The sequence below is a fragment of the Phyllopteryx taeniolatus genome, chromosome 23, assembly GCF_024500385.1.
Source record: "Phyllopteryx taeniolatus isolate TA_2022b chromosome 23, UOR_Ptae_1.2, whole genome shotgun sequence".
Lineage (NCBI taxonomy): Eukaryota > Metazoa > Chordata > Actinopteri > Syngnathiformes > Syngnathidae > Phyllopteryx > Phyllopteryx taeniolatus.
In genome coordinates, this window is record NC_084524.1 from 4,831,948 (window position 1) to 4,856,316 (window position 24,369).

At 46.7% G+C, this 24,369-nt stretch overlaps 1 protein-coding gene across 3 annotated transcripts in view; it reads left to right on the forward strand.

Annotated features, from left to right (window-relative positions):
• The window catches only part of efnb3b (ephrin-B3b), a 50,578-nt gene extending 30,440 nt beyond the window's left edge, over window positions 1–20,138 (forward strand). For 2 of the 3 annotated variants that reach the window (XM_061763771.1, XM_061763772.1), the window contains 6 exons: window positions 9,888–9,980; window positions 11,641–11,700; window positions 14,388–18,345; window positions 18,414–18,500; window positions 19,173–19,281; window positions 19,907–20,138. In XM_061763771.1, the coding sequence (XP_061619755.1) occupies window positions 9,888–9,980; window positions 11,641–11,700; window positions 14,388–14,818 (584 nt within the window). In that variant the 3' untranslated portion in view covers window positions 14,819–18,345; window positions 18,414–18,500; window positions 19,173–19,281; window positions 19,907–20,138. The remainder of the gene's footprint in view (window positions 1–9,887; window positions 9,981–11,640; window positions 11,701–14,387; window positions 18,346–18,413; window positions 18,501–19,172; window positions 19,282–19,906) is intronic. The other variant, XM_061763773.1, reaches the window with a different exon arrangement.
• Window positions 20,139–24,369: the final 4,231 nt, after the last annotated feature.

A 24,369-nucleotide genomic window follows, 5' to 3' on the forward strand; every position in this document is an offset into this window, starting at 1 on the left:
GGGCGGGAGAACCTCGGTCCCCGTTTCTCCACTTGTACCTCAAGTGGATCGAGGCGAGGGCGATGGCGCTAGCTAGCTAGCGAGCTAGCTGGCTTGCCACCCAGGTGTTTCGTAAGTGTGTGCGTGTTCGTAGGCCAATCTGGCCCCAAAAACGGCAGCTCACCAGCGGCTTAATATATGCAATTAAGAAGCTAATTAGAGTAATTAATTCAGCCAGGCCGGGGCCCCAGCCTGGCCCCTATTCACTGCGTTGGAGCTGCCATAATCCTTCACACACACGTATGGAATAACGCACACTCTCATTATGAGCGGCCTCTTTGTGCGCCAGAGAAGTTGGGAGCGACGAAAGGGGCGCAAATAAAAGAGCGAAAACGTGAGGCGTTGGGTGCGGCCTAATGAGTGAAAACAGTGGGCTAATTCAGCCGCAGCGCCCCCCGCTGCTTTCCTGGAGGCGCTGCGAGGAGGAGAAACAGGCCCTGTTGTGGCCATTCTTTATTTATTTTTATTTCTTTTGCCCAAGACATGCTTTAGAATAGAGAATGGCTGCTCTGTTTTATTGCTTTAACCTTTATTTATTCCCTTTAGCCGCGTTCCACCTTGCTTGGAAGGCTGCTCTTCCCTTTAGGCAGGTCCCATTTTGGGATGGTTTGAAGCGTTAATAAAGATTGAAGTCCTGTTTTTATTCGACTTTACGATGTAAAAAGCCAAACAGTGTGGTTTGTTATTCTTCCATGATTGATACACGTGTACGGCGATCCAGGCTTTGTTATTTTTGGAGCGCAATTAGGAAACACGTGACGAAGTCCAGATCAGCGCGGCAGACGGGCAGCTCCTCCGACGACTTGGAGTAATTCAAGACGTTTCGATGAAATAAAACCAGCTGGAGACCAATTATCATGTTGTTTATTCAGGGATATACAATGCTCACGTACTTTTTTTTGAAGAAAAAAAGTTTGAAATGACCAAACGCACTGGCTGTGCGTGTTGCATCAATACTTCGATTCGCACCAAACGAGCTGGCATTTGTCAGCCATTCAAAGGCAAATCGTCGTTTCCTATTGATTTGAATGTAAAAATGGCTGTAATGCGTATTTTAATGAGGAAAAGGAGAATTGAACAGTTTTTGTCCAACTGCATCGATTGAATGGCCGTTTTGCTGCTTTCTAGTGTGCCCACCTTGGCCACCTGGGGGCAGCATAAGACAGAGATGCATATATTTATTGTTCATTGACACGTTTCGGCTCATCAGTTCGGCACTGATATTCACTGTTCGACGCAGAGGATAAAGAATATATGACGGTGTACTGTTATGTTCTTTATCGCCTTTTGTTGCTGCACAGATTGTGTTCAATCCGTGACCCAAAGGGTTACGGCGCCGCAACAAAGATGCTATTCCATGAAGCTAGCGGACTGAAAGTCTAAGCTCAGTGGTTGTTTTCAATGAACAAAAGTGTTCGTTTGCAAATCAAAGCCAAGAAAAAAAAAAAAAAATAATCATAGCGCGATAAAGTTGGAAGTCGAGCCACTCGTATGTCGAGACGCCATTGCAGATTCGATGCGGAAACATTTAGGGCGGGGATGGAGACAAACCTGCAGACGTGTCGACACACTCTGAAAACTGAAGACAGACCGATGCATCAGCGGCGCAAACACACTGACGCTCAAGAAAGGCGGACGCGCACACAAACACACACATACAAACACACGCATCGAGGCTAAGACAACAGACAGATTGCCATATAGCTTGAACACACAGTTTGGAGCAGCCTGCTTTAATCGCAGAGGAGCTAAACAAACAACTGTCATCACTCCCTTTCTTTTACTGCGACACGCACACACAGACGCACACGCAAACGCACGGAGACACTATATAATTGCACGATGCCTTCCGCTGTCCATCATCCTGCCCTTCATATTTCGCCCTCCTTCTTTACACTTTCTTTCTCTCCAATCTCTCCCTGCAGCGGTATGCAGGCACACATGTCAAGATGCATTATTTCGGCTGGCTGCCTCTCATGTATGTGTGTGCATGTGTACGCGTGTGTGTGTGTGTGTGTGTGCGTGCGCACACGTGCTTTCCTCCTTTTGGAAACAATAATAACGGCAGGCGGGGAGAGCGGGAGGGGGGTAGCCAGCAACAGAAAGCAGACTGGACTGTTGCAGATTAGCAAAACATCTCCGAATTGTACCGCATGTGCAACAACAAGGACACACACACGCACACACGCGGTAGGAACACAGCCACGGTGCGTGTCGTCCCCTCCCACATTCCGAAAACATGCACGTCGGCTTCATTGAACTCCGTAAATTGTTTGAAGGCGTGAACGCTTGTTCGCCTTTGCGGCCTGTGATTGGCTGTCGACCAGTCCGGGGTGTCTCGCACCCAAAGTCCGCTGGGATCGACTGTGCAGCCCTAATGTGCACAATTGCTCTGAAACATGGATGGCGTTCTGAGTATGAGCTGCAGTGCAGTGGTGCTTTTGCTCCAGTTTGAGACAAGTTTGGAGTGTTTTATTAAAGGGTCACCTTTCATGTCAGTGCGGGAAGGCCGAAGCCAAACAGCAGGTGTTGCTTTGGGAGGTCCGGCGTGGCTCAAGTCGTCTTTGCTTTTGCAGGGTTTTGTGACTTTTACAACATTGGTGTTGAATGTGTTTTTTTTTGTTTTGTTTTGTTTGTTTTTTTAAGAAGCAAAAACTTCTGACATTTTCCCTCCACCAGTGGTGAACTTTTGAGTTTGTTCGAGGGCTGACATACGGTGGTCGCTTCACCTGGGATGTTTTTCTAGACGCTCTCATTCGCCGACGCCCACGTCACTCACCCGGCCAGGCCCCGCCTGTTCAAGCCTAACACCATCAATAGTCCCAGATACTAAAGTAGAACATGAGGAACCCAAGTGTATAAAAAAAATAAAAAAATACCTGCACTTCACATTTACGTTACTGTTTCGTAACGAAAAATCAACTTTCATCCAAATCATAAGATGGAATACTCGATTCCAAAGCTGTTCGATAGCTTTACAATACAGTGCTATTTTTCTTTATGAAAAAGCATAACTAAAAATGTGGTGTCTGGAGGGAAGTTGGAACAGATTATCATTTAAATTCATTTCAATGGGGTACATTGATTTCTCAATTGAGGGGTGTCAAACTCACTTTTGCTGCGGGCCACATCGTCACATCTGATGGTTTCCCTCGGAGGGCCGTCATTTACAGCAAATGTTCAATTCATACATTACACGGAAAAATCGCTGACGGACTATGTTTGAAATCAGAAGCCAGTAAAAAGTTGTTAATTCACAGTTTATTTTAAAATGGGGATTGGTTCCGAAAATGTTTGCAATCGACGCTGTTAAAAGTGAAGAGGATTTGCAGTGTTGTCATTTTAGCAGGAAAGATGAAGTCGACGCACTCGCGTTGCTTTCGCGGGCCACATAAATTGATGTGGCGGGGCGGATGTGGCCCCCCGGGCCTTGGGTTTGACCCCAGTGGTCTAAATTGTCCTTGTGTGTAAATGGTTGTGTGTCTATACTGTACGTGCACTTCTACAACCACAGCAATGAACATTTTGTCAAATTAATACCTACAAATGTAACTGTCATATCCGTTTTTGCGTTGGATCGCATGAGATGGTGTACCTAATGAAGTGGCCAGTCATGGATAGCTGTCGTTTGTTCCCTCATTTTTGCCATCCTCAATCCCTTCCGCGTCCCGTCATCTTAAATTAGAAGCTCGCCCCCTTCTTCCCACTTGCTTTCCCTTTTCCCTCCAGATGCATGTCACAGATCGTTCCTCCCTTCAGACCTCCGACCCACTTCCCAAGAAGCAGACTTTTGTCCTTCACCTGGATACGTTCGCGCTCCAAAGATCCGTGTTATTTACTGAACTTCATCAGCCAGAACGTCGACTCTGACAGCTTGGGAATGTTGTTGTTGTTGTTGTTTTTTTTCTTCAGATAAATGCAAAATAGGATCAGTGGGGTTTTCGCTCAAAGGTCTCTCATCCCGCGTTGGCTTGAACGTTTTTGTGGGCCTGATGCCAACGCTATAAGCCAGCAATGACAGACAATGTCACAGTGGAGCATTCTGCGTGTGCGTGTGTGTGCGAGCGTGTGCGTGCGGTGATGAGTCTGACAAGTGACGGGGGGATGTGAAGCCTGCAGTTGGGTGTCGCTGTCTCCCGTTGTTTCTCCTTCGCTGCGCTTGAGTGACATCGCAGTACATCATGAGAGGATGTTTGTGTTTATGGAGAGGCGGCGAACAATCACACACACCCCAAATGTCTATTAACGGCTAAAATACAAGCACAATGTGCGACCTGTGTATATATAGAAAGGCAAATATATGTGGAAAATGTGTACGTTAGGTTGATTCTTTGTTGATACGCGACCTGTTAATTCACTGCCAGTACTCCCAGTAAACATGGAAACTTGACTTGTAAAGCCGTCAATGGCAGTGAATGTGTTAAATGGCTGCCATCGATAAATGAATAAAAGCGCCATAGGACATGGATTGATGGAATTCAGTATCCTCAAATTTTTATTTATCTTTGCTGTTGAGCAGAAGCCTCATGTCCAAATATTGGCAATTTTGTGTTTATTTATTTATTTTTTTACAAATGAGTCATTGTTATTTTTCACATTAGCCAATTCAAAGTGTTGAAAACAGCTTAAGAACAAATCTATTAACTCCCTTGAAGTGTTGTTAAACTCCGCCTCTTCGCTCACTCTGCGGGAGCTGTGCGGCATTATGATTGATTGAAAGTCAGATTTTTTTTTTTTTAATTTTTTGACAATGAGTGAAAATAGTTAGGTTATATACATTTGAGTATGCTTGTTTTGTTAAAAATGGATCGCTGTATTGCAGAAGGAACTGATCAGATTCATTTGATTCAATGATTTTCTGAAAAGTTGCCCTTTTTAGAGATTCCGCCTGACAGTGACGATGTATAATTTCATCTCAGCCCCTATTTTTTTGGTCTTCCTTTTTCATTTTATGCTGACTAACAACATTCTCGCAAGACGTTCCAGTGTCTTGTTTACATTTCCAGGATGTCCGTGTTTGAATATGTATATCCTCCCAGGCAAGATCCTTTAACACACACGCACACACACACGTCTCCGACTTGCTGCGGGTTTTCCACGATGGATTTGAACGGTTTAGATCCTGCCGTGTTGGAACGAGCGGATTCTTGGAGCAGCTTGGGAATAAGAGGAAAAAAAAAAAAAAAACACAATCATGAGACGTTGAGGAAGAAGAGCTTGACCCATTTCTTCAAGGCCTTCAGTCTATTGGCTGAAGTAATGGAGGACGGTTGTGCGTGTGCGTGCGTGCGCGCGTGTGTGTGTGTGTATACGCTGGAATGCATAACATACAAACATGCCGCTGAACTCGCCGACCTCAATGGGCCCACCAAGTTCGTCGCTCCGGGTTTGCCTGATAGGAGGTCACCGAAATAAACATTTCTAATGCGTGCTTCACTCGGACGGGAGAGCATTTTGTAGCCGCAACACACACACACACACACACACACACACACACACAGTCGAGCATGGCCTCGCTGCCCCGGGATGGGAGCGCTGTCCCAGTTGTGCGGAACATTGCTTGTGACTGTCCTACATGGCTGCCACTTTAGCGACGTTACGTCACGCAGCAAGCCGCACGCATTTTATTTTGTTTCGTGAGCCGTGTTTTTCCCGTCTAGGGATTCACGTGAGAGCCTTCTCGCTCGGGCCCTTTTTCAAATTTGTCCAAAAAAAAGGTCTATTGAGTGGTGCCTTGATATTAGAGTGACCCGACTTTCGGACTTGCGAGCTAAAAGTTCAGCTACGATGACGGTGCAACCACTTAACTTTGCCTTAGGAAAGTCCGCTTAGCTTAATGCTAACAGACCCTATAAACAGGCTAACAAATAGCGTCGGTGTCGCAGTTATTTGAACGCAACACAAGTAGACAGACAATATAACAACACTGACAGACACATATTCTCTATCTTCTTTCGATTGTATCACTATTATAGAAGTAAAAACTCAATTCGGCATCGGTCCTGGAATGTCGTTGTTGGGTTTTTTTTCTCTTCCTATTGAACGTGCATTTTTATATTCCTGTTGTTTCTAACCAATTTTTACGTTGACTTGTTTTTGTCTAATTCTTTAAACTCTACTGAATTATGTCATTGCGATGTGTTTTGATAAAGTAGACTATGAACTCTTGAACAACTTGGTCTCAGGAACATATTTGAAAACATCCCTGACTTTTTTTGCGCTCACACACGAAACATCAGCTGCTACGGAACACACGCACGCACACACACACACACACACACACACACACACATGGCTCAAGCTGGGCCTTCTCATGTATTGCGACACGGATTTAGTCAAAGACAAACAACAGCGTGACTGAAACAAGCAGCGTGGGGGCCTCCAGCGGCGCTTTTTACTCCTAGGCCCCTGGACCAACCATTCACATCCAAGCATGCGCATCCGTCCGTCCATGTGCTCCTCGCGTCAGCGCACACTTTTTTTTTTTTTTTTTTCCTTCCTTTCCCGTGTCGAGCGCGCTTGGAGTTCACGGTGTCGACTTTGCGGGGCCATGTGTGAAATCGGGGACGATTGCGTGACTCCCCTGTAGCTTTTCCGTGTGTGTTTTGGTTGGCATCCGACACGTCATGTGGGGTCGAACACGTGACCGTGACGCCCGCATGGAAATGCTTTGTTGTCATTAACGTAATGTTGTTTGCGAGAACCGTAATGCAAACAAAACAAAAAACAACTAAAAACTCCGTGGGGGGCTGAGGAAAAGAGGGAAATTGAAAATGTGAGGAAACTTCACTCTGCGTTGGAAGAAGCGGTGCCTTGTGGATCAGAAATGGAATGCAAGAGAAAAATAATACTTTCAATTTTTTTTTTCTGTTCTGCCATGTGGAGACCAAATAGTGCCTGTCCTGTTTCAACCCAAATTCCGTTTGCCCGCAAACTAATAGCTTATGATGGCTTCATTAATGCTCATAAAGCGTCAGCACATTTCTGAAAAGGCTTCAAGAGAGTTTTTTTTTTTTTTCTTCACATTTTTAAAAAAAAAAATATTTTTGGGGTTGGGTAAGGGCGGTTCAGGAGCGAGAAATGTATGCTCTTCATCATCGCCCAGACACACATGGCGCTCTGGAGAGAGAGCAAAACAAATTTAAACAGGAAGGCAACTGTACATTCGACCCGACTGAAAGCGCACACATACACGCCATCCGCTTGAGAAACTCACTTGGCTCCGCGAAAGGCGAAGCCGCACAGAAGGGAACGCTCTTCACAGACACACACGCACGCACACACCCAGGCGCGCCGGGAACTCGCGAAACTTCGCAGCAGATCGGCAGGGCGGCCCAATTGGACCCAACAGACCGAACCTAGGAGGGGGAAAAAAACGAAACAAAAACCAATAAGACGGTTAGTCGGCGGCAGAGAGGCAAGCGAAAAGAACAAAAGACATACTCACTTGTGATTCAATTTGATTCACAAAGCACAATGCTTACTATTTCAGTGTGATTTTAAAGCTCAGTGAAAATGTCGGACTTGTCTGCTTTTGAACGTGTCTGGAGGATGTGATGGAAAGACGATGGATCGTTGGCGTATGTTAACTATATCCCGCTGTGCAGTTTGTTTGTCAATGTATTGCCTTTTATTTTACTCTACTCTCCTGCTGCCATGTCGGCATTGCAAATGAGAAATTGTCAATTGCCATAGCTGTGTGAAGTGAATGAAAACAAATGGACCGCGCTGGTGCATTTTGGGCGACAGAGACTCTCCACGCTTCGCTTTTTGCGGCAAAAGTACACTGTGAAACGGCCGACAATGACATTTTAAATCAGCAGGTTACGTCGATGAAGGACTGATCTCGTCACCTTTTCGTTTCCTTTCCTGCCGTCCTGGTGTGACGGAGCCGGATTTTACTGATTTGGATTTTGTGAGACATCCTTTCTCTCCTCGGTCCTCTGGCGTTTCAACCTCCCTCCCGCCATCACTGCTCATCATTGTCTCAATTACTCATCCCTCCTTCGTCTCCCTTCTTCCTTCCCCGCTTTCCCCTTTCATCTCGTCCCAAATCGCAGCCACGGGCGGCCATATCTTTCCTCATTTGAGTCCATTACTCGTCGCTGACCGCCACAAACGCCCTGAGATGGCGCGGGAAGTCGGGCCATCAGCTTTCGAGCCACATTTGAGTTACCGTTCAAAATCGCATGACATCACAAGCCCTCTCGTCACCGTCGTATCGGCAACACCTTGTCACGGCCGATCACGTCTCCCGGCCCCCACCCCCCCGCACGACCTCCTCGCCTCCACTATGCCCGCTCGCCTTCCCTCCGGGTGTCGGAGAACATTAGTCTCAAAGTGGCCGAGGTTGAGCGGACGGGTCCGTTTCGTCGTCCTCGCTCATCAATTCCCATTTTGACAATATCACCTGTATCAGGTCAGCCCTTCTAATTTTGGACCGTCGAGCTTTACACCTTGGGAACGTCCCTGGATTCCATTTTTGGACCTGAGAAAATGTTTTTTGGCATCCCCGTGCATTATCCCTGCAAATGCACTCTTGTCGCCTTATTTCAGAAAGTATGCTTTATGCATTGACCCCGTCTCGCCTCTTCGCAAACCGCCCTCGTGCTTTCACACTCTGCATTATGCAGAAATAGAGGGAAGGAGGTGTGAGAAGTCAAGTTGCATCTTTTTCGCACCTCCTTTTTCTCTCACTCTTCCTTCCTTCCTTCCTACCTTCCTTCCTTCCTTCCTCCAACCGGGCTGATCGCTCGTTTTTCCAAATAAGCGTGGATGACGTTTTGAAGAAGCTTTTTGATTGGCTCCTTGTGTGGGCTTCTTCCTTGATTGCGGATTCTATATATATATATTTTTCTATATTCTATATTTTTCATGACCTTGTACACTGAATTCATTTGTTTTGTAAATGCAGAATATATGTTTAAAAGATAATTGAAGAAAACCGAGAAGAAGACTGAGAACTATGTAGGACTCAATTGTGGGGATATAGCAGTCAACTTTTTTTTTTTTTTTTTTTTTTTTTTTTTTTTTATATAAACCATTTCACTTTTCCTGATTTTTATTTTTTATTATTTTTTCCCCCCCTGAGCGCCTCGTCATCGCGGTGCACCGACTCCCCCGATGGGATATATTTCATCCGCTGGAAGCGCTAAAACATGTCGGGATGTGTGTTCGGGAGTCAGATTTTTGGCTATTGCCTCATTTTACATACTTACATACATTTTTAGAAGACATTTATTTTTACTTTCTAGGGACTTGTAGCTATATATACTTGGGTGACCGCCCAAAGTTGTTAACCCCTAAATACCTGTTGGCGACCGCAAACGTCTGCCTCCAAAACATCACCACCTTTTTTAGCTCAGATAAAACGAGCCTAACCGGTCCTGCAGCTTTCTATTTCACCCTTATAAAGACAGTCTTTTAATGCAATGCAATTACACATTCCAAATCTCAATTTAAGGCCAAATTGCCGGCCACAAACCCGGTATTAATCCGGTGTGGCTTGTCCTGGCTGAACAGGAGTCGTGGCGCTGCGAAAGCGGTCGAGTCCAAGCGACGCCGGCGGGCTTGTTAATGGATGCCAGCGAGCAGCTTAAAATGAGGACTTATTAAAGTGCTCGTCGCCTTTCTAGTTTGACATTTCCAAAGTTTCGAGTCTGGCTTTTAAATTGCTGCTTCTGCAAATGTCACTTGTCGGCTCCCCAGATGGGTTGACGATATGCGCAGAATTTATCGTTTGGAATAGAAAGACATTGTGCAGTTGAAATGGATGTGGACTTTATGCTACATGTGCGTGTCTGTGAGTGTATGTCGCTAACTGCCATTATGTCATTGCATCCTTGCAGCTACATCAGATGGGACGCGCCAAGGTCTGGACAGCATGAGGGGAGGAGTTTGTGCCACGCAGGGCATGAAGGTGGTCCTGAAAGTGGGGCAGAGTGAGTCCTCATGTGCTATTTTCACACTTTGTTTGTTGTTTCTTGTCACTGACTGACAAGAGAAAATACGGGATAGTCGTCTTGTGTTTGATTTTTATTTTTTTTAATTATCCTTCCTGTGCGTCTGCACCGCACACGCGCGCGCACACACTTGCTTGGTTGTGGGTGGCTCCTCTCAGTGAGCATATTAGAGCTTGTTAAGCGGTGGGAACAGCGGAGAAAGCGTAGGATCAGTCAGCTCTAATGAGGCCCGTTGACTCCCCTCGCACTTGCTTTTTAACTGCTTGCACCTCCTCCCTCCCTTGCCCGCACAACTGTACATTGCACACATAAACATGCCCACGGGTTTTTGTGGCAGCTTATGAAGCTCGCATACATGTCTTATTGTTTAGTTTTTTTTGAAGGGGAATGGAATAAAAAAAAAAAAAAAAAAAAACTTTCAAACACTGAGGTTGCGCGTTCCCGCTAATGCCGCGCCCGGACGTACGTGCGACAGTCACGGTGAAAAAGGTCCTTTGACATTTCCACTCTTCATCCTCTCCTCTTCCTCAGCGCCCCGCTCCGTCCGTGTCGCCCTGTGTTTAAATTCCTTGTCCAAGTCCTCCATCTGCTTGCTGTCAACTTATTCTCTCCATTTTTATCACCCGTGCTGCTGAAAGGTCACGACCGCGTTGTTTGTGGTCTCTCGACACCCACGCGCAGGCGCACGCGCGTCGGCGCATTGACTTATTTCGGTGCCCATCTATCTCGCCTGCTTCCTGTCACACTCGCGAGCGGCTCACTATCGATCCTGGCAGGCGCCTCCGCCCTCAACGTGTGTTTGTCGGGGTTCGTATTTGTCACTTTATGCCCAGTAAACATTTGCTATCCGCAGGGGATATGGGCCCAGCCCGAAACGGCACGTAATTGATTCCCCCCCCCCCCCCCCCCCCGCCTGAAAAGCTTATAACTGCCTGTATTAATACTGTGGATTAGAATGCAAATACAGTGGTAGCTGCATTTAGTTTAATTCATTCAAGTTGCGGATTCAGTGTATTTTGAGCTCATGCTGTAAATTCTAAATGCTTCCTAGCCCAAAACATTCAAACTAAAAAGTAAAATTCATTAAAAAACACATTACAAGGAATCAAATATACACAGTGTATACTACTACTGTGCATTAGTGCATGTTTAAGAGTTTAAAAGGGGTTTAAGAGTATATAAAGTGTTTATAAGGAGTGTGGGGACGATTAATAAAAGTCTGGGGTGGCTCATACAGCTTTAAACTATGGATACCCAAAATATGTGGGTGGTACTTCGTGGGTTTCACCTATTGCGGGGGTGGTCCAGAAAACTAAACCACGCGAAAAACGATGGATTACCATATTTATATGCACTCAGATAGGCTGATTTAGCAAGAGCGTAGATTACAAGTCGTTGCGGCTTTGTTGCGAACACTCTTAAGGACGACCTCTTGACCTTGCACAATAAATAAAGCGCAATAACGGAGCACACCCAGGTATGTTAAAACACACAACGGCTTTGTCTCGTGTAGTTGGAGTCAAAAAAAAGACGCTACACACATTTCGGACAAAAAAACCCACCATTGTATAAATTACAGAGAGTAGAAAGTGTCCAATTGTGCGGGAGTATTGATCAATAACCTCCGTCCTTCTCACAGGTCCATACGGGCTTCCCCCCAAAAAGGAGCCAGCGGGACGTTCCACCAACAGGAACTCAGGTCAGCAAGCACTGCAAATGGAAATGATCCACAAGATGGATGCAGGGAATAAGCAAAGGCTTGTCGATGGGGGGAAAACAACAAAAAGGAGCAGAGGGAGGGGGGGTTAAGAAGGTTGGGGGACAGATGGAGGATGTGCAGCGGTGACATCTGCGGATCTCTCTATTTAATTCCATATATTTTCTTTCCATCCTTCCCCGCTTCCTGGCTCCTCGGAGCTAAGTGCCGCAGGCGGGCAGTGGATGGCTAATAGCTACAATGGGCAAAGGACAAAAAAAAAAAAAGATAGATAGCAATAGCGGGAAGAGGGAGGAAGAACAGAGGGGAGGCAAGGAGCCACGGCGAGACCAGAGGCAACATTTGTGAGAGTTATTACTGTCAGTAGATGCTGCAGCCTGGATGGGAAAGGGGGTGGCAGGAGGGAAGGGCTGGCGGGGGCGACATCAGGGGGGGTGATGGAGCAGGCAGAAGCGTGAGCGAGAATTCGGAAAAGGCAAAGACGAGCGGGCGAGCGACAATGAAGATGAGATTCTGTACTGTGCTCTGAAAAACAATCGAGGACTGCTTTGCAACGCATTCAGTGGACACTTTATTAGGGACACGCACACACACAAACACTGTTCAGTTTCAGTCAACTGCTGACTAACTAGGGAAACAAAAAAAAATAGAGTAACTGGACTTAGGAGAGTTCAAAATAAGGTCGACACAAAATGTCTGCCAAGCTCCACCGTGATTAAAAAAAAAAAAAAAAAAGGAACCATGTTTGTGCCGTCAGAACCCATGTTTCACACGAACATTTATTGCAGACGGACCCAGTGTTGGGCCAATGATAAACTTTGCCAAAAAATAAGAAAGGAGCCTCTGTAAGTGATTTTTAAGACATTGTTAGATGTGTAATGTACATGTAACACAATAAGTGTGAGTGAACTGAACGGTAGTTAGCATTTTTTGACCTAAAATGCTAATCGCCAGCGCGCTAATGCTAATCTTGATTGCTAACTGTTTAGCATTTAGCATGTTGCAGTCTCAAATTCTGTACACCAAATGTATGCCATAACCTCAGTACCAACATGTGCAGTTTAAGGATTGAAGTCTATCACTCATACATGAGAATAAAATACATAAAAAGGACTTCTTAACGGAGGGGGCGATTCATATTTGATTAGTCGATCAGTAATCAATAGGATTCTAAAACGATTCAGTACTGACGGTACTAGTTTTTACCAAAAACATCATTTAATCAGACTTTGCCACTTTTCTGTATGCTGGATGTAAGGCCAAGCTTATAATTATGTTCCTGCCTTGACCTTTCATATCTGAACCCCTTTGAAATTGGCATTATTCCCTGACTGTGATCCGCACACAAAGAACTCGCGTTTTTTTTTTTTTTTTTTTTTTGAGAGTGAGTCTAGGATGGGGAAAAAAAAAAAAAATCCGAGAGAACGGAAAATAGGTGTCGAGGTGACGGAAGAGGGTTTATAATGCAGAGAGCCAGTGAAAGGTGACAGTCATAATGGAGATGGAGAATGAGGGATGTCAGTTAATGGAGAGAGGAAGAAAGCTGGCAGAGATGAGCATTAGCGCTTTGCTCGCCCTCAGTCCAGCACAACGGGGCGCTCGTGTGTGAGCTCAGTGCAAGGTAGGTCATTACTGCTCCAATAAAGCCAAGAATGGGAGAGGATGTGGGAGAAGTAAAAGGGGGATCGCGTGCCAGGAATAACGTGCCGCCAATCACAGGCGCTTTATACAGCAGCGACGTGCGCTCGCGAACCTTAAGCGGGTTCGCCGCTAGCAACGCGGACGGCTTGTCGCTTAACATGCGGCGGCACGCGCGCACCTGCCGCGCCGTCGTTCGCCTGCCACCTCCCGAGGAGGTTGTTGCTTCGTGGGGATGTGTGTGTGTGTGTGTGTGTGGTCAATGCCCATAACAGAGTGGTAGCGCTAAGTCAACACTGTTGTTAGCTTGCGTGTTACCTTGATTATACACTGCGGCTGTGCCGCTACCTCAATGTCAGGGTGTTGAAAAGTGGTCCGGTCCGGAGCGCTTATTTTGCTAGCCTTCAATTACAAAAAGCTGCAACCCGGTTAATCCGCTTACGAGGATATCCAAACAATTTTTAAGATTGAAAATAATTGAAATGCTAACAACTCAATCACTTTGCCGGCTGCTTTCAAGTTTTGCAGCCGTTTTAAGAGCATTTGGACTGATCTTTCAAAAGCCAAGCACGATTGTGTTCCGTTGCAAAAGAGAAAAAAAATTATCAGGGAAAAAAAAAATAAATAAAGTTTCTCGCTTTCTTTTCATTCTTCAGTAATCAGCAGTAGAACACGGGTTGGTTTCAATAAAAATGCAGCTTTCTGACTAATAGGCGGAGAAAGTGACGCTTATATTTTTTTGCTTTTGTGACACTTAAACGATAAATCAACAAAAACAAGACTGAGAAAGGTCTTTTGATGTCAAAATATTTACTTGCACATATACAGCTAAGAAACTTTTCTCACGATCGCAACGCAAGGCGTTGGAACAAGTTTTGCTCTGACCAACCAATCAGAGAACAGAAAAAAGCTGACGTCATTGATGACGGATTTGGAACTGGACTCTGTTAAAGGAACAGCCCCGTTGCAAATATAGTTTGTGCTGCATCGACCAGGACTATTGACCTAAAGTGGCGTATGCTTTCTTCCAGGGAACTCAACCCATTCGAGAGGACCGAACACCTTCGGAGGAGCCGAAGGCGGCGGGGAGAACGGGCCGCTGCAGCCGTCCAACATCGCCCTGATTGCGGGCGCGGCCGGAGGTTCCGCTTTCCTGCTGCTGGTCACCGCCGTCATCTGCGTGGTGTGCTACAGGCGGCGGCACGCCAAGCACTCGGACACCCACCACCCTCCGCTGTCGCTGTCGTCGCTCACCAGCCCCAAGCGAGGCGCCGGCGTGGGCGGCGTGGGCAGCTCCAACAACAACGGCTCCGAGCCCAGCGACATCATCATCCCTCTGAGAACGTCGGACTCCGCCTACTGCCCGCACTACGAGAAGGTGAGCGGCGACTACGGACACCCCGTCTACATTGTGCAGGAAATGCCGCCGCAGAGCCCGGCCAACATCTACTACAAAGTATGAGAACTGGACTTTCCGGCCGTAGACCCCCCAGAATCACTCCGAGCCCCGCCCCAGGAAGTCCCAATGCCTCCCACCGCCCCCTCCCTCCGCCCGCCCCCCCTCACCTTTCTCCCCCTCTCACCTGCCACAAAAATCCAACCACCGTCACACTTCAAGTGTGCGTGAAGGTTCGCCAGCCCACCGGGACACAGCCGGAACCTCTTCGAGGTGCAATTCCCAGAATGCACCTGGAAGTGCGTGACTGTGGTTTTTTGGACCTTCTCAGAGCAAAGGACTATATTTAAAAAAAAAAAAAAAAAAAAAAAAACACTAAAAAAAAAAAAATCAATCAATAAAAAGCCCAGACAGTGCTGAGGAACTCCCAGTCGCCATACCTGCCTAGAACCCAGCAGCCCGCCCCTTCACAGTGCCATCAGCCAATCAGAGACTGGGCCCCCTTCTTTGCCGCCGACAGCTTTGGGATTTCTCAGAGCAAATAAAGAGGAGCGGCCTCTTGGACTCGGCCAATCAGAAAAGCCAGGGTGGAGGTCAGCTGACCGGACCCGGGGCCCGAGAAGGTCTCTGAGCAGTCTTGCCGCGCTGACACTCAGACTCTTGTATATTTTAATAAGGCGTGTGTGCGAATGTGTATATGTGTGTGTGTGTGAGTGACAATGGCGTGACTGTGCTCTTTAGACTTGTCTTAAAAATACCAAAACAAAATAGTGAGCGGCTATCACAAAAAAAGAAAAAATCCAATCCAGTGAGATTTTTCTATGGCTATCAACACTTATAGATTATATATATATATATAAATATCTAGTAAATAGATGTTTTTTTTTTATTTTATTTTCTATGATTTATGTTCTATTTGACCAGCTAAAACCACACCTCTGTTGCCAGCCCCTTTTTCTATTCTTCACAATTTACCGTGGTACAATATGCCTTTTATATTCATTTAATCCCACTTAATTTTTTATTGTTTGTCAACCTGCCCCCCCCCCCCCCCCCCCCACCCCAAGGTGTTTGTATATTTTTATAGCTTCTTGTTTGATGCGTGTAGTGTTGAAGTATAGACCTCGTTTGTGGAAGTGTTGAGGTAGAGCCATATATGATCGCTTTTTGTTTTGTTTTATTCCAAGATGTTTTTTTGTTTTTTTCCTTTATGTGGAAAGAAGAGGGGATGAGGGCAAGAGAGAGAGAGAGAGAGAGAGGGCAAAGCGAAGGACTCTGAGGAAATTGCACACGAACGACAAAAGGAGGACTGATAACGAAGGATCCGAATGGACAGGATGAGGAGGAGCAGCCTCGGCATCAAAACAAATTCCGGAGTTGGACTCATGCATCTCGATCACAAACACACACGCACACAAACCGCACATCGTGTTACATTATTTGTGTATACACTTACACACACGCTTGTTAATGACTGCTACTCTGATTGCATTGAAACACATACACAATCCCCCCCCCCCCCCCCCCCAATTCCCCCGCCCTGAAAATTAGCAGCAAGCAAAAGCAGCAGATCACCACTGCAGGTGATGACCAGTCGCTAGCGTTCAAGAGGCGCTATTTTGTTCACGTGCTTAGCGGTAAACGTTGTTTTGTGTTGCTCAGACATGTTTGTGGCTTCTGTGTAAACGGGGATGGCACACGCACGGCACTTGGGTTCAGGGTGTTAGCGCGCACATGTTTTGCGGTAAAGTTGTTTTGTGTTGCTCAAACATTTTGTGGCTTTTGTGTGAAATTGGTTGACGGTGGCATACACACACACGCGCGCAAACACACTCCAGCTTTTTTTGTGATCCTTCCTTAACTGTATTTTGTATCAGTAGCTAACATCATCTACACGATGTATTAAGATGTGCTTTAATTGTCACATTCGCCCATGATGGTGATTATTATTTTTTTTTTGTATCCTGGTTGCTTCTGGCCTATATTTGACGGTTTTGAAATTGAGTTTAAAAAGACGAAACACGGTCGTGTGGGGGGGGGACGCTCTTGGACAAGCCCAAAACTTTTGTTGTTTTTATGTTCAGTGTTCCCGTCTTTGTCTCTTTCGAACACGCAGAGAGAGTCGCACGCGTGCCCTCCGAGGCCTCGGCGGCAACTTGTGCATGTACTTGTGTTATGTACAAAAAAAAGTGGCTGCGACCTCAATGGTGTGTTTTTTTTTTTTTTTTTGAGAGGGGGGAGGGGGGTGCAGTCCAGCAAGCATCCTCCCTCGGACTGCCAAGTTTTTCATGTTTTCCCGTGGATTTGAACATCTCACTGTTTGTGTTTGACTTCTGGGTGAGTGCTAGCTGTCATGGAACCATGGAGGAAGGGGGGCGGCGGGCATAACCATCTGGTAAAAGTGTGTGTGTGTGTTTGTGCCATGCAGCCCCTCAAATGTGACGCGTTGTATTTGGGGCACCTCTGCATGAGGTGTGCGTGACGCCACCTCCCTCCCACCCCCACCCCCTCCCACCACACACACCTCTGAAGAGAGGAAAAGATGAGTACATTCCTGCTTTGGAGACGAAAAAAAAACTGTTGAATAATAAAAAAGACAAAACAAATGTTTAAGCACCACTTTTGATCGTGATGTGACATTCATTATTGTGTTATTGCCTTGTTTCGTGCCGTGGCCGTGCGCATCAGAGGCTAGCCGAGCCGTGAACAGGTTGTTTTTTGTTTTCCTCTTCTCGGGACTATAGACTCCCCTCAGCGGGGTTCCTTTTAAGTGTGTCTCTTAATAGCATCGCCATCTCACACACACACACACACACAGACACACACACACACGCAAGCACTCCCTCGAATGTGATCAATAACGTACCAAACCTGGCTTCGTTAGTGTTCCCTGGCAACCTATTGACAGACCTGATTTCATTCTCCGTCAACCCCTTTTGCTTCTCCTTTACCCCCCTGTCCCTCCATTCGTTGCTACAGCAACCGTTGGCGTCCCTTCAGTGTTTCCTCATTTGCCACCAGGGTGGGCTTGAGGGTGACCGCTTTGATCGATGGCGTGTGCGCGCGTGACAGTTGATTAGCGGCCTCCTCGCGCGCACGGTCACACAAACATCTCCCGATTGTCAGTCGGCACTGACACTTTCACTTTCAAGCTAAGGAAGACGATGTGGACAACTTCTGTTCCCTAGTTACCTTGGCAACCAGGTGTTTGCATCCCGCCCGTTTGCCATATTTCATTGACAACCGCTGCAGGAACTTTGACAAAGTTTAACACGGTGCAGCCATTTTTCTGGAGTGTGCTGCGCCATGACTCACACCCACCACGATTTTGGGGTATTTTCCTCTTAAGTTGAAGTGTGATTCGCCATTACACGTCTTATCTATTATACTGTGACGACTTCAGCAAGAAAAGACAGTTTTAAACGTATTTTTAAATAAGTAACAGTCGTATCTCTTGAACGCAACTGGTGTCCCCCAAATCCAAGGCAAAGAAATGCATCCTTGCAAACCACGTGACACCACTTTCGCTCCCGATTGGCCGAATGAGTCGGACACAAACCGCTTCAAGATGTGCCACCTGCGTCGTCGTACTGGTAAATAATACTTTTAATTCATGATTTATTTGCCTGCTTTTCCCCTAACAAAAGCGATTATATTTCAGCAGCGTGACTTGCAAAACACCAATAAAGCATTTCGAACGGGGACGACGTTGTTCGAGCGAGCTCGGCTTCAACTAAACCGAAGAGCGGTAGGTGTTTTATTTTCATTATTATTATTTTTTTGCATGTGTACAAAGTCCTAGTACGAATGACACTTTATTTATTTATTTAATATTTTGTCTTTTTAAATTGAGTTTTATGTTGAGCAAAGCGAAGGTTTTGAGCTGAGGTCAAATAATAGCGGAAGTGGAAACACCTGGTAACACGAAAATGTGGTTTGCTAAAGTCCAGTGAGCCTTGCCAGTTTGCTACCGAGGCAAACGTTTCCGACTACGTTGTGCTGATATCTAAATGTATATAAATATACATCAATAAATACAAATAAATATACCAATAAATAAGGACAAATATGGTGTATGTCTGTGATATTTCAAGGAATTGCCTGGTGGACTGACACTGCTTTTGCCTTCAAATGCACTTGCTAGTCAGAGGTCTAAATTTCCCAAACGTTTGTCAAATTGAGCTCACAGAGACAAAGAACGCAAGCAAAGCAGAACATATCAATAGTTCGAACTCGTCAAAGCACAAAGTTGCCAGCAACCGTATTGAAAAAGGGCCAATTTCTGAGATCCTTCATCAAGCATGAGCGACGATACACTTGAATAAACAGTCAATAGATGTTGTTCCACTTACGAGCTTGGTGAAAGAACTCCTCTGCTCTTGGACATTTTCTATCCACTGACCTTTGTTTTTTTTCGCAGCTCACTGGGCCTCATCATCATTTTTATTTTTTAAATTGTATTTTATTTTTTGTCGGCAACAACCCGTCTGCTGTCACCCTCGCCTGACTGATGCGACAAAACACACAAGGTAGGCGTGAAAACATTTATGAGCTGTCACGCCGCGTATTGAGAACGACGACGGCTGGAAAATTGAGGTAACGCCTAAGACAGAGGTGTCGAAACTCCGACCGTGTTATGACCGTCTTCCTTTTTTTTTTTTTTATGTGGCCCTCGGAGCGAAACGTTCCGACACCCCTTGTCTAAGAGGTTAAATATTAACGCTTTACTTACTTCTGCTCCTCCTCAGCGACGCTTTGTCGCAATCTGATGTGGAAGGAAAGCAGAAGAGTTGGCCATAAGCTTGACTGTAGCAGCAAATCAATGCAAACAGCATTCCTTGAATGCCCCGCCGCCGCCCGCTTAATCCAGTGCTGCAAAATTCCCCTCAAAGAGGAACTAATGCTAATCTAATGGCTGTTAAACCATAATGAGTCCATGCTTGGTTCTTTGCATCGGGCCTTTTAAGGAGGTCCTGTTTAGATTGCTGTGGTCGCCTTATCATTACATGCTCATCATTACCGCTGCTAATCTGTTCTGCTCCCTGCACACGCGCATGAATATTAATGCCACTCCATCGTGATGGCGACGTATACACACCTGCGTGCTTTGTTTGTGTGTGTGTGTGTGTGTGTGCGTGTGTGTGTGTCAACAAGTGGCGATGGCCGAGTTCCCAGATGCTCCCCGGACAAAGGCGAGCGGCGGCGCGAAAAATGAGCAGTTTTAAGCGAAATCAATAGCGAGATGATTCCCGCCAAATTAGAAATGCTCCAGCTGCCGAGGCGAAACGTCAAAAGGCCGCGTCTCGGTCCACTCCGCGCGACAAACGGGAACAATGCGGTTGCCGTGGTGATGTCTAAAAGTCAAAATAAAGTACTTTTGTTGTCAGCGTGTTGTCCGTGTTTGTACACCCTCTAAAACAACGGGCCTCTTCGGATTCTTGTTTCTCACCCATAATCCTTTCGAGCAGCCATGTTTAAAGCAACAGACCACCGAACAAAGTTTACCGAAGACGCTCGAGAGTTTCACGCTCGCAACTTATGTCAGCAATATTCCCCGACGCACGGCCACGTCGATTAGGAGTAGTGGAGTTGAATTCATTTCAAACGGTGCCAGACAATGTTGGTTACCTCGGTGACTGAAACGGTAAAAATGATTCCTTAATCGGGGGTGGGTGGGGTGGGGGGATTTCGTGGGTACGGGTGCCAGACTCGGCGGATTAGTCTCAACAGCTGAAGCATGCCATTTGCCGTTCTGATCGCAGATGATGAAGAGGCTTTGTGGATGAGCGGCGCCGCCGCCGTCTTCATCTCCTTTCTGCATCTTCTCCGGCTCGTTTGTGCGTTCTCAGTCTTTGGTAATAGTGGAGCGCAAAAAGAAAACTAAGCCGATCGCTTCATCAGACGGCTTTGCCGATTCCTAATGTGTCCTGCTCGCCCAGGAGGAAGAAAAAGAGAAACAACATGAGCGCCTTTGATGGAAATGTGCTTCCAATGTATTTAGGTTGAACTAATGAACAATGAGAGGACTGTGCGAGAAACAGTGGTCTTTTTCATTGTAGCATTTGATGCAGGTCGCACATATTGAAGGCCCTGCAACGCGTCAACATTGCGGAACAGGATGAGAGTTTGCGTGGTAAGTTTTTATTATTATTATTTTTTTTCTCAGTGAATTTCAAAGTTGGAGACGAGCCACAGGACGGCGGAGTCCCACCTGCGCGCATTTCCACCATCAAATTGTGTCATGAGAGCCTTTCCTTTAAACGACAAGTTCAAAGCGCATTCCGCTCAGAGGGAATCTGATTGAATTTTCACTCCCAGGAGTGCAAGCGTGATCTGCGCGAGGGCCACGCCCTTTTTGAACGCTCTGAGAGGTTGACGGCTCGCCACTTTTCAATCCATCAAGAAGGATTTCACAGCGCTTGGGCTTTGGCCGGCTACGATTAGCCCAGCCGGGTCATGGCGGTGCATACATTTGAATCATTTTCAAGTCGCTCGCCGCTTGAGCCCGACACTGAACAAGTTCTGTAATCGTTAGGTTTTCCTGATCTTTCATGAATACTTGATTTCCCCTGCAAGCGTCGGAGCGTGTAAGAACATTTAAAGCATAAATTCAGTGGTGCCTTGAGGCTTTAAGCTATTTATTGCCACTCAGCTGAAGGTTACTGTCAAACTAAACAATGACGATTGCATGTTGCGCATTTAAAACGCCTACACGGCCTCCGCTAGCTTCATGCTAACATACAACAGGAAACACCATAAGGACATGGGCTAACAATTAGCCTCTATGTGGCAGTGTCGTTACCCTTTAAGCGATGGATAACTGAACACAAACTACATAGCAGCACATGTAGAAAGATAATAGAACAATACTCACCGGCATATTTTCTTTATCCTCTGCGAAGAACGACAAATAACCTGCCGCACTGAGGAGCCGAGAGAGGAGCTGATCTTCTTGGGCCAATCGCTTGTGTTAACGTTGTTTGTCATCAATCACGCGAAACGGGAGTGTGAGAAAACAGTCGCCCACCCCACGCGCTGACACACACACACACACACACATACACACTGAAAGTCTTAACTGCGAGCGCCTCGGCAAAAAGAGAGGAAAGTAAATGAGTCCCCCCCCCGTCTCCCTCTTTTCTATCCCTTTATTGAGGCAGCTGCACCCTTTGACCTCTACGCTTGTGGAATGTGTGTGTGTGAGTGAGGAGTAGGGGGTAGCCGAGTTGGTGAGTCTGGGAGACGTCGGCCGTGGAAGGAGAAAGGATGGCTGGATGGAGGGATGGCGGAGGGAGGGCGAGTACAAAAGCTGTCAGGGCGCAACAATGAGCATGGAGAATGGTGTGTGTCCAGAGAGGCACTGAGCCGTGTTAGTGTGCGAACTGGGCAGGGAGAGGGCACACATTTTAAAAAGTAAATAAAAAAATAAAATAAAAGAAAAATAAAGCCTGTGCAGGAAGGGGGAAATACGAGGAAGAGGAGGAAAAAAGGTGGAAGAGCCTCGCAGGAGGCTATTTGTTTTGTCTCGCAAAACTCCTAAATACCTCACTTCCGTTGCCAAAGGAAACCGAATGCAAGACCCAGTATAGGAGTGAGTGTGCGTGTGTGTGTTTGTTTGTGTGTTTGCGCGCGTATGTGGTCCGCATACCAAAAGAGGCCCCGGCTCCTTGCACACTGTACCAGTGACATCACTTCGGCTTTACATTCACACAGTCGTCATTCGGTTTGTTTGTTTGTTTGTGTGTGTGTACTTGAGCAAAGACTAAACACGCACACATGGGCTAAAGTTGTGTTGATTTTCCGGCAAAGGGGTGCGAGTTTTGGTAGCGTGACGTAAACGCTGCGAAGTGTCTCAGAAGTGACCCCCGGCCAAAGATGATGGAAAGTCACGGCCACACGAACGGATCGGCCCAGACGCACCGACTGTACATATGCATGCTTCCAGCACATATTTCATGCATGGACACGAGCACGTTGAAACAAGTGCACCTTGGCGCGCACGCTCTGCGGGCATTATGCGCACTCACACGCGTGCGGGAAAAGGTACACGCTCTACTGTCGGCTTAGGCGCGCGCGCGCTATTCTGCTTCAGGTGTGAACTATAAAACGGTTGTTTCGTCGCCGTCAGTTTACCGAGCGACGCTCCGACGCGCACGTCAAAAGCAAAAGCCGCCGACTGCGACGTTTGCTTCCGCTACGTTGGGGGCGCGACTGGAATTTTAACGCACTCGAACGTGTGTGCGCGTTTTCTGTGCGCGGGTATTTGAAAGGCTTTGTTGACGGTCTTGTTTTATTTTGTCCGCTGTGGGGGCACGGTAGAGGGAATTTCATTATGCAAATTTGGCGTCGCTGCTGATGAGCATGGCCTCGGGCTTGTGTCCCACACGCACACATTCAGACACATATGCCAACAAACACGCGTGACTGCGCCACACAGACAGTCACGCGTGTCCTGATGTGTTTGCAGGCTCAACAAGGGAATGTGTGTGTGTGTGTTTGTGAGTTGCAGGAAGAACTTGCTGTAGTTTACACACCTTGCGCCTGAATTCGCATACAGACACACACAAGCAGATGCACAATTTCTGTTGCTGCCATTGATACAGTGACATCGACATGTGCCCGTTAAAGGTCAAATTACGCACACACACTCGCATATACGTGCGCGCACACATTCAATCTTTCTCATTGACGCACAAAAGCAGAGAGCCCTACCCCATGTGGCTGTGACCCAATGACCCTGCTGTCATACACAGGGCCCATCTGCTACAGAGAAGCTCAGAGGGAGGGTACAGGGGTTGGGGAAAGGGTGGGGGGCTCCATAAAGGAGTGGGGGGGGTTGTTGAATGGGGGCCAGTGCACCAAAAGTTAGAATAGAATTGAAGAAGAATGAGTCTTCACGGTACATTTTGAGTCAGGACCTGGGACAGATGTGCTTTTTGGGGAGAAGTCTTAGTGTGGTTTGCACGCACTCAACAACATGTATGCCTTTTAGCCCAGGGCTTGTCTTTCCGCTGCCTCCCGTCCCCTTTTCAACCGGGTGCCCTCTCAGGCCTCGCTACGGTAAATAAAGCCAATAGTCATGGAAGCAGGCTGACTACTGTCCTGAATGTGGAACAGATGAGGGACAGAAGGGGAACAAAGACGTTGAGGGCGGGGGTGGGGGGGATTGGGTTGTGTAGAAGAGCTCCTCTGGTTCTGGTGTAATGTCGGCAGGCGTTTGGCCAATACTGAACAATTCCTCAAAAGAAGAGACTTCAAGCTGTTTAATGCCACTCCCACTTGTTTACCGACTAAACAGGAAAAAAAAGGACAATTATACCGTGTGCCTTTTCGGCGCGCTAGCTCAACGCTAACGCTAAATAGCATCTGTGTTGCAGTGCGATAACGGGTGGAGTTCAGCAGCGGATTGAACACCAGCAGTGCAGTAACACATTTCGATAATATGACTACTCACAGTCATGTATTCTTTATCCTCTGTGTAGAATGACTCATATTAGTGCCGTACTGATGAGCGATCAGTATCTCCGTCTGTCTGTCTCAAACTGCCGTTGCAGCGCACTGGCCGTTCAGTTGAAATTCTTTGTAATTCGATTTAATTATTAAGTACGACATTTCAG